We start from the raw sequence: 11155 nt of genomic DNA, 5'->3' as shown, positions 1-11155 counted from the left end.
ATCTCGATTATATATTTTAAATTATCTCTTTCTTTTGATTCATAAAAGGTTTATTAACATTTTGCATGATATGATGTTGGGACTGATGCAACTCTTATGCAGGAAGCACTGGGTTTACTATTTGCAAGAACAATTATGTATGCTTAGTTTAGTTGTGCTCTCTTTTCATAGCAAGCTTTAAAACCTAATTGTCTTTTTCGGATGTCTCATACCCATGTGTTTAGAACATAAAAAGGAAGACAGATATTTTTGGCAATAAATATTGGTGCTACTCGATACATTATCACAATGAATACTGCATTCTCTTACATGCAAACAGTACTTGCTAAAGAGAGAAAGTACGCATCGATCCCCCAATTTTGTATACCTTGGGGGGTGCTTTATTAACTACAGTTTGAACTGTTCCAAAGATCACAAATGACCTAAAGACTAAACTTCAATAACTAAATATAAATGTACGACTAATGAACCACCATACACATAGTGAACCATAACAACAACAAAAAAAACAAACAATTCACACAACAACATTGGAAGAGCTTGAAATACGTTTAGGATAATGTAGTAACAAACGAGTCTTGCTCAAGCTGCGGTGATTGCCAACGCTTCTGGTTTAGAATTTGGCACAATGATGGCATCGTTGCTTTTGGGCTTGTTGACTACTTTTGGAGTGTCACCAATCAATCTGGCAAAGTCCTTGAAGCACTCGTCAATGGTTCGGAAAGGTGTGTCCGGATAAAGAGAGACGACTTCAACATCGGTCGGCTTGTCCAAGGAGTAATTTACTTGGCAACCAATTATGAAAATATCATGAGTAAGGGCTGCAACAATGCTTTGTGGGATGCGCATCTCTGGTAGCATTAGCAAGAGAAAGATATGGCATTACATTTATGGTGTGCCAATGTGTAATATGGCAATAAATTTGGATACATGGCGTTTTTCCTTGAAGAAGTACAAAAGATTGGAATTCTTTTCTTTTTTAATAAGCTCACTTCAGTGAGAAAGCTGTTTTGAGCAAATTTTTTCTTAATAGAAAATTTCAAAGTCCCATGTTATTTGTTTTTCAAACCCTCTTTTCTTCAACTTTAAAATCATACTACTAAAATACAAGATTGGATGAATTGTCATTTTTGTCTTAAAAGCTAATTTGTAAATTTGGATTTTCACAACTTGTTTATAATGTTTGTACTTTGTTCCATAAAGAATTTAGTTTGGGTTGGGTCTCGACTCCCAACCCTTAAAAGTTACTCGTGTCTGTTTGGTTAGAGTTTATAAGCTCAGTTATTAGCTTTTAATTTTTATGTACATTTTTTTAAAACCTTATTTTTTCTTACTTTTTCAAAGAACATATATATTTTAGAACGCTTTTAACAAAAAATATTTCAATAAAAAGATAAATAAACTCTTCTCAAACGGACACTTAGTATAAGGAACCACTGAAATTTTGAATAATACTATTTTCAAAGTTCCAAGGAATGGATTAGATAATAATAATAATAATAATAATTTTTTGTGTCATGTGGTATCATCTCCATTATCTTTGAAATTCTAGTTATATATATATATATATATATATATATATATATATATAAAAGAGATAAGTACCTTTGGCGGCGGTAAGTAGGTCATCTTCTGAAACGGTGACCCTAGGGAGCTTACGCCCAATCTTCTCCTCCCACAAAGATGCAAGCTCGTTTATGTTTAGCAAATTTCCGGATGGCCGAAAATGAAGAGTTTTGTTGAGTGTTCGAACATCATCAATGGATTTTATTGTGAATTTCCCAATGTCGTCACCCGCCACAAAATAAGCTGTCGAGATTCAAAAGCTACATCTCAATTGAATACTACTACTAAAACCTTATTACTAATGGAAGCTTAACAACTACATGCAAATAATTATGAAAATTTGATGTTGATGATGATGAAGTGGAGAATATAAATTAATATGCACGATGATATTGCTGGCTTTTTTTTATTTTTATTTTTATTTTTTTAATCAATTTAAGATAACAATAGGCCTAAGTATTGTAAACGATAGTATAATTATTTACAAATAATGCCTCGTGGAGTGGAGGTTACTTGTTTGAATCTATCTATCAACTTCAAGACAAACTCCCTTATAGAAAATGAGACGAAAAAAATAACCAAAGAAAATGGTAAATTTTGTATGTCTAATTTTTCCTACATACTTATTTTAAACAAAATTGCTTCAACTAAGGCTTCTTTTAAAAGCAATGCTGAACTTTAATCAACCACCTTTTGGGAGTAACAATGTTTTTTTGGTCATTCTACTTTGTTCATGCTTTTAATGTGGTACTATTTAGGGTCTGTTTGGATATTACTTATTGCTGAAAACTGAAAACACTGTAACAAAATAATTTTTAAATGTGTGAATAGTGTCATGAGACCCATTTTTAATGAAAGTTTTGCTGAAAAAAGAGGTTTGTGGGTCCCGTGAACAGTGCATGGGACTCACTTACAGACGGACGCAGTTGAAAAATCATTTTAGCTACATCCAAACATTCACTTAGTCTATTACATATCAAAAGGACGAGAGAGAGAGAGAGAGAGAGAGAGAGTATTCTCATTCGGTAATGTAAAATACATGATATTATTCACAAAAAATACACAAAAATACCTCACATCTAATGAGATATTTTGCACATATTTTTACAACTCGCGACAATGGTTATGTAAATATAAATCACCATTATAGCATTGTGACAAAGTTTTTTTAATTCTTTTATTCTCTCTCTCCTTGCTTGTCTCACTTTTTGTCTTCTCTCTTCCATTGTAACATTGAAATAAGATTATTTTTAATGTAATGTATTGTAATATAAAAAATGAGATGTATAGTGTGTTGTAAAAATGGAAATGTAAAATAGATAAATTGGCTTTTTAATGAGATAAAATGCATTTATTTTTGCATGAGTGGGTGAGAATGCTTAAGTTCTACAAGAGTATTTAAAATTGCAATACCCATACCTATAGCTATTCCTATCTTAAAGGAGTCTAAGTCAAGACCTATGTTAAACCACTTCAAAATTAATCTAATTTTATTTTTGGTTCCGCTTGTATGAAAACTAATTAAGCATTGAGAATTTGTTATAATAAATACAAATATGAAATCATCATCACCAATTTTCTGTTCTTGGTTAACTGATTAAGTAGCATTTATAAATTATTCAAAGATAAAATTAATAATTATAGCTTGGCCAGAGATTCCATTGTAGAATGGAAGTTCACATTGTGTTTTATGGGGATGGGTTTGGTAGATCATAGATGTGTATGTCTATTCTTTTTTTTGTTGGTAAACCTGTATATCTATTCTTGCTCACCTAATAAAGTTGTTCCATGATTAATACATGCTCATATGATAAATATATCTCTCACTGATTATTTGTTCAAGAAGATATATATATATATATATATATATATATATTCTACCATTGAGATGACGTGTGTTATTATTGCTAAGGAAAGTGATGTCTATAGTAGACTATTTAAAAGAAAAAAAATTATGTGTCCTGTATTACTTGTGTAAGATGTGGCCAGAAAACACATTAACGTAGAAGAAAGAGAAAAGCAGAATATTATATAATAAAAAATAATGATAATAATAGAAAGGAAAGAAAGAAAGAAAATTTGTGATCCTCTTACTCTATGACTTGACCTTATACTATATAGTATACTGAAGAGGACATATCAAACTATTCTTCATTTTGAAAAGGTAGAAAATCAGAAAGTTTTAATATATATATATATATATATACAAGTATGGTAGAGCATTCACATCGAAGATGTGAAAAGTGCTAAAATGCTATTATATAACTCAAACCACAAAAACATGCTCTACTAATGTTAGGCATTGTTTAGCCAAAAAAAAAAAAAAAAACTAATGTTAGGCATGGAATTCAATTCAGTATTCACGTGGGTTAGGTGGAGTTGATGCCTTTTACAGTTGTTCCAAGTTTTATTATTATTCTTATAAAAAAAAAGAAAAAGTTTTATTATTATTATTATTTTTAAATATATGATTAGACAGTTTAGATTTATATGTAATGGACTGGGCTATTATAGTAGGATAAAATTGATGATGTATTGGGTTTAATATACTCAAAGACATAGGATTTAAAATACTATGGGAAAAAAGAATATATATATATATATATATATATATTGGTAACTTTGAAATGGTATATCGGTATTAATTGGTATCGAAATATATCGTTTTCTTGACTAGATCGAAATGATTTCCAGTACAAAATTGGCTTTCTTGATCCAAACCTCTTTATGAGGTTTAGGTTTGTTGAGATTCTAGAGGACCATCCTTGTTTGGTCATAAGAATCATTATCTCTGTAGTTGAAGCAAGACACATTTTAATATAATTGCTTGTTTCATTATATCCTAAGAGCATATATTAATTGGACCCAATTTTGATATAATTGTTTTTATCCAAAAGCTTTTAGTCTTTGATCTTTCAAGTTAAAAATTACGGTGTTAGAGCACAAATTAAAAATGCTATTTTTTTTCTTTATATATATATATATATATATATTATTCACAAATTAATGTAAAATACAAATAACCACCTTAAATATGTGTGCACGCACTTTTAACTATATACCATTTTTTTTTATAATCAAGTATATAACATTGAGTGATGTGTTTTTTCTTCATTGAAAAACATGCATTACAATTGATAGTTGAAACTTTAATTTATATAATATTTTTCTTTTTTCTTTTTAATGTGTGCCTTGAAGGCATCAGTTGAAAAGAGCCAGAACTATCATAAATACATGCAACCAGATCCTAAAAGAATGCAAGCTATATCACCACCAAAGTAAGCTTAGCTAGGTAGCATTGTATTATTAATTTATCATTATTATTTTTTATGACAGTGTAAAGTTAAAAAAAGAAAAAAGAAAAGAAAAGAAAAAAAACTGGTGAAGTTTATTAATAGGTCTTGTTAATTAGAGTGTTACTTCTAAGGGCATAGATCATTGAATGATTTTTCTTTTAGAATAGATAATATATAAAAGAAAATACTAAAAATTTTACTATAAAAAGTTTACAAACTAATGTAACAATGAATATATTATTCAACAATATAATAAATAAATACTAGAATTATTTTTTATGATAAATAACACAAGAACTTATTAATTTTTTTTGAAATAAAATTTGTAATATATATATATAGCAAGACTCATATGTAAATATTTTTTTAAAAAATGTCTAATCTAATCATTTGAGCTCCTAATCTAGAAGGTTGATATTTCAAAGTGGGCCTTGCATGGTTCCCTTGTGACCATGCATTATTTATTGGATTATATTAACGGGCACCGTAGGTTGCCCGTTAATAACAACTTTTTTTTTTAATAAAAAAAAAAAATCTGTCGAGCTAATTTTATATATATTTTCTTTTATTTATTTAATTTTTTTATACGCTGCTGTTAACATTTTTTTGTTTTGACAGGAAGATAGAAATGTATGGTATTTTGAAGGGGGCAGTTCCGTTGTGTTTGTCAACATCAACTAAAATAATGTTCCTAAACAATGAGGATATTTTCACTTAAAAATAAAGAACACCCAGTAGTTCATTATGAAGCAAAAAATCACTACTAAAAACAAAAAGAAAAAAGAAAAAAGAAAAAGCAAAAGAAGTGTCACCTTTGACAGTGCCATCACCATAAACGTGAAAGGTATCCAAAGGAGGAAGAACATCAGCCGGATGATGGTTATCATGGTAGGGCCAAGCAGCAATAGAGTTGCAGCAAATGTTTGTATAAGGGACCCCAGCCGCCTCAATATACCGTCTCACTCTTCTCTTTTCCTCGTACATCGTCAGGGCTGGCTCCACTGGGTCCGCTCTGTCCATATCGTGCCCAAACTCCGATGGTAAAAACCTCTGCAAGTTTATTAACAATACTTTATAATCGCTGTTTGGTTAGAGATTTTTAATAATAATGTTAAATTTTTAGTGTTATGATAATATGTATTTAAGTGTTATAAAATTACGTGTTCAAAGTATTGTTATTTAAATATAATAAATTGTTATTTAAATACTAGTATCAAACAATTATTGTACCGAACCTGTTTTTTTATTTTTTTATTTCCATCATTTTGCGTGTCAAATACATCAACATAGATATATTTTTTTTGAGAAACTGGTAAGAAAAGTGTATTAAAGTAAATTAAGTTGAAAAACATTATTCAATTTACGTGATAGATCTTCCAACCAAACATCACTATCAACATATTTTTTCTTAAAAAAAAAAAAGCATAACATATCGGTCTTATTATATGAAACCCGCATGTTATAACTTATAAGTGTACACAAATGCAAACTATACATCTGTAATTTGTAAAATTTATTAACAATACTCTATATATTACTGTATCGAAGTTGTTTTTTTTTTTTTTTTTTTTTTTAAATTTCCATCGTATTGCGTGTCAAATACATTGACATGTTTCTTCTAAAAAAAAGTACTTGTCGGTCTTATTATACGGGACCCGCATGTTATAAGTGTACACCCAAATGCAAACTATTATTTATCTATACATCGGTAAAACCTAAAGGGTCTAGTTTTTGTCCGGTGGTTAGTGGCCACTGGACGCGTGTTCACTTGGACACATGTCGCATATTCAACGGGTCCAGTGGCCAGGGCTAAGTCCAAATCAAAATGAGATCATTTTAAGTGGAAAAATGTCCTTTCCAATTTGTATTGGCATGAGTGCATGACTTTGAATGCAAGACCAGTTTTTCTACCATCAACGGCGCATCACCACTGCCTTTCTTTTTCAAACAAATAAAAATAGGCCATTACCTTGACAGTGCCTACAGCTTTAATGGCATCAACTAAACTGAGCTGGGTTGAGATGTGTGCACCACCAACAGCTGATATTACAACCTCAATCTTGTGCTCTTTCAGAACCTTCTCCATTAAATCCCGATCCTCAATTGAGCCCTAATATCAAGTCAATCAATCACATATATAAGATCTCCGTTCACACTACACATATACATGTATAAACAAAATTCTATCATTAGACAAAACTTGCCTACAATTATTTAGTTTTGTGTTAAGAAAAACCAAAAATTCTACAATTTTTGTCACAATTCGCCACGTAGTAAGCTGTAGTAGGAGTGTAGACCAACTGTTTTACCTCCACCGCTACAAACTTATCACACGGTGAGTTATGGCAAAACCGAAGACAACTCGAAAAGAAAGAAAAAATTGCGATCGTTTCACTCTCAAAAAATGGATAGAGAGTAGAATTACATGTATGATAATGGCTCCTTTTTCTTGCAGGGATTTGATGATGGACGCCTTGGAAGGGGAGGTTGGTTTAGACTGAACAAGAAGGTACGTCGGCCGACCAGAGTCGAGGCTAGCTTCCGCCACAAAGCGGCCTATAAACCCGGTTGAGCCTATGATCATGGTCCGACCAGCCTCCGAGACATTAGGATTTGAACCACACATTTTTTTTCTTCTTCAGTTTCTTTGATCAAATGATAAAAAAGCAAAAAACTGTAGAGAAGAAGAAGAAAAGGCACACAATAGTTATGATAGGAGGGAAGGGGCTGTGAGGGGTTATATAAAAGTGGGTATAAGACTAAGAGTGGACCTTATGCATGTTTGGTAACGTTCACGCGCATAGCGAGTGAGGTTTGGTTGGTGGGCTTTGGTTTGGCTAACTTTGTTCGGTGTCTCATCTATATTTTGTCTTTTTTTTTCGAGTGGAATGTTTGATGGAGGTGTGATTACTTACCCAAAAAAATGTACTTTAAAAAAAGAAAATGGAAGTGGTTTGATAATTGATATATCACATCTTCGACTGGTAGTTGAGTATAAGAGAAGTGCTCTATTGATCCAAAGGATTATTGTCTTATAATATTAATATGATTCATGTACTTGCTCACTTTTAATTCTCTAAATTTAATTTTATTATTCTCCAAAATGGATAAAACCTGTTAGATAGTAATTTTTGTGTGCGTTTATTTTAATTAGCATTATTTTTTTTTCTTTATTTTTTTTTTCAAAACACTCCACATCAAATTATTTATAAAATTAATTTTACACAATTATATACTCATTGAACTGGATCATTTTTAGGTTAAAAAAAAAAAAATGTAAATTTTACATCTTTTTCAATCACACCCATTATATGAGTGCAACACATATATGTAGGCGCCTCATTTTGCTTGTTACACAAGCGCACTATTACATACATAATTTTTTGAACTGAAATAGTGAGTTGAAAATATAATTTTAAAATTGAATCGCGTTTGACAAACATTGTCTTTCTTAAATAGCCAACGAATTTTAGATCAATACTTATTTACCATAAACTGCAGTATTTAATTGGTTTTTAACCGATCGAGGGGCAAGTTCTTAGTCAAGGATGAGTCAATTTAAGTACAGGTGGATACTTGCATACTAGTTAATCCAATTTAAGTAGGTGGAGGTGGGACTATTATAAAAAATTAGGTAACTGCCTTTGTGCATTTATACACAATTTGGAGAATTTTCAAGCAGTATGAGCAACCTCAACATTTGAGATTCTCTTAAACTCTTCCATAGAAACAACATTAAAAATAGCATTCAAAACTTTGCTATTAAAAGCGGCTGCTTCTTTTTGGGACGTTGACCGCTCACTAACAGGAGTAGCCGGTTTCTCCTATCCGTATTCAACAGAGTTCCAAACTCTCTCATCTATAGATTTCAAGAAGGCTTTCATCTTAACCTTCCAATAGGCATAGTTATTCCCATCAAAATGTGGAGGGATCACAAGAGAGTGACTGTGTTCCATGACAACAGGGGTCAAAAATCAACTCTTAGATCAAGAGATCTAACACAAGATTTAACCTGTTCTGATACCACTTGTTAGGTTTTTAGACCCCTTAACACAATATGTTTAACCTAATATTAAGCCAAGTTGATTAACAAGTTTGTTATTCAAGTCTAGGTTAAACAATTATGAGCAAAACAGAAATAATGCAGAAAGTAAAGAACACAAAGATTTGATGACCCAGGAAAATCAAACTGGTAAAAAACCTAGGGAGGATTTAATATAGCTATTCTCAAGGTAAAAAAAAAATCCACTATAGAAAGAATTGAAGTTTACAAAAGGACTTAGATCACTAACATCCTAATGCTACTACACATAGGACTTACTGGCACGACCACGTGCAAGCTCCAAATCCATGGACTATTTCTTTCTTGAATCTGCAGCAACCACAAGTTCTCCTTCTTGTGACTTTGAGACTCCACTCAAAGGTTTTGTTGTTCCATGAATGTTCTTTATGCAGTAACTAAACCAACCATCAAGTTCTTGATGTGAATCTTGATCTTGATAGCTCTATGCGTGTGTTTGAAGGTACAAACCTCTCAGATCTCACAAAAAACTCAACACACAACTCAACAAAGACCACTAAAATGTAGTTAGGGTTTTTCCTTTTATACTTGGAGTGAAACACTTAACCTTACACGTCATATGGGCTTGAGTTGCGTTTGAAACTTTTGCAAAATTTTCTGAGCTGCGATTTTCGATCGATCGAGTCTTATTTTCGATCAATCAAACCTTGCAGTTTTACACAATAAATTCCTGCAAAACACTCGATTCAAACTTATACTTAAACAAACTTTGAGCAAGTCTAAACCTAGACTCATTGTTTTGATCATGGTTTGCCAACATATACAAAATGAAGTTTTAATACATTTAGTTCCTAAAGTCTTAGAACCTAACAAACCCAAAATTTTAACCACTTAAAAGAATAGACAAAGAAAAGTTGAATTATGCATATTTTTTAAGAGCTTTCGAGACCATGAGAATACAACTTTGCAAGTGTACTACTATATTTTTAACACTTTTATGTTAATTTATTTTAAGGAATCAAATTACATGTTTAAATTTTATGTTTAGATTAATGTCTTAATTGATTTTTACAAAACTATGGATTGTATTTTTTTTTCTTTATTTTAATAGATTAATGCTATGCATACAACACTTAAAAATCTTAATTTAAAAATTAGAAGAAAAAAATGTGGTTTAATTTCAAAATGAAAAAGATATTTGATTTAAAAATTAGATAGACAGAAAAAAAAAAGTGCTATTTTAACCTTTTAATATGATTTAGTAATGCTTCTCCAAGTAAACCCAACAATGAAACTTTGGGTAGAGATTCCTGTAAGTCTTCACCATGTTCCGCGATCGCTTGTACAATAGGCAAGGAAAAAGAGAATGAAGTTCAGAATGTTGGAGGAGATATCTTAAAAACTACCCAAGATATTAGGAAAACGTAGCTGTGTACATTACTACATTAAATAAGGGACAAAACCAAACAGCGTGAGTCAATGGAAATGGGCAGGGATAAGTATCTGTGGTTTCAAAATGTTGGTTTAATGGGACACATTTTTTTAGGGTTCTCATCTCAAGAATAGTTGAGTGATAAGTGTTGTGCTGAGATTGAAGCTTTTTTTATTTTTTGAGAAACAAATACACACAAGGGAGAGAAAAATGGGTTGAAACTTAGTACACCAAAATTAAAAAAGTTAAATTGGACATATAACACAAAATTAGATTCTGATTTAAAATTCTAATTTGGATATACACTACTGTTAGTTTTTTAAGACATTCTCTCCTCTCCCCGTGTGTGTGTTAAATAATTAGTATTTAAAAAAAAAAATTTCTCTAAACTTTACCTATTAATATATATATATATATATATATATATATATTTATAATATTTACATTAATTTTGATTAGTTTTAGTGTGTGTTTAGCTTCAAATTAAAAAACTAGCTTATTTTACTATTTAGCTTATTTTTGCTACTATTCATGGGTCCCACTACACTTTTTGGTATTATTCATGAGTCTCACTATACTATTTCAGCTAATTTTTACCTTTATCTATAATACTTTTAGCAAAAAATTTTCAATTTTAGTAAAATAAGTCGATCCCAATCAGGCCATAATTTAATCATTGGCGGCCAAACTTTTAATTTAGTTGGGTGGTCATCACAATCACCAACAAACTTTCATATACAACAAGTCGTCATATATCTCAACTACCTTTCTACTGTCATTCACTCCTTACTACAAGTTTAAAGATTGATTTTTTTTTTTTTTTTCAAATACGGTGATAGG

The 11155-nt window shown here is 30.8% G+C and overlaps 1 protein-coding gene across 1 annotated transcript; it reads right to left on the bottom strand.

The window, feature by feature from the left end:
- Positions 1-253: 253 nt before the first annotated feature.
- On the bottom strand, positions 254-7584 carry LOC115965626 (leucoanthocyanidin reductase-like). The gene is made up of 5 exons (XM_031084890.1): positions 7288-7584; positions 6832-6972; positions 5675-5912; positions 1606-1809; positions 254-851 (listed from the first exon to the last, which is right to left on the bottom strand). Exons 1-5 carry the CDS (start codon positions 7486-7488, stop codon positions 583-585), a joined length of 1053 nt encoding a protein of 350 aa, XP_030940750.1. The 5' UTR covers positions 7489-7584; the 3' UTR covers positions 254-582.
- Between the last annotated feature and the right edge of the window lie 3571 nt (positions 7585-11155).

Source organism: Quercus lobata, chromosome 10 (genome assembly GCF_001633185.2).
Source record: "Quercus lobata isolate SW786 chromosome 10, ValleyOak3.0 Primary Assembly, whole genome shotgun sequence".
NCBI lineage: Eukaryota > Viridiplantae > Streptophyta > Magnoliopsida > Fagales > Fagaceae > Quercus > Quercus lobata.
The sequence above is the reverse complement of the archived record's forward strand: the minus strand, read 5'-3'. Positions and strand labels throughout refer to the sequence as shown.

Bases quoted from the DNA above. Each gene is read 5' to 3' on its own strand.
- LOC115965626 (XM_031084890.1), bottom strand. From the start codon at position 7,488: ATGTGTGGTTCAAATCCTAATGTCTCGGAGGCTGGTCGGACCATGATC. The intron at 5,913-6,831 runs GTAATGGCCTAT...ATAAACTTGCAG, and splicing joins AAGCTGTAGGCACTGTCAAG to AGGTTTTTACCATCGGAGTT. The intron at 1,810-5,674 runs GTGACACTTCTT...GAATCTCGACAG, and splicing joins TGGTGATGGCACTGTCAAAG to CTTATTTTGTGGCGGGTGAC.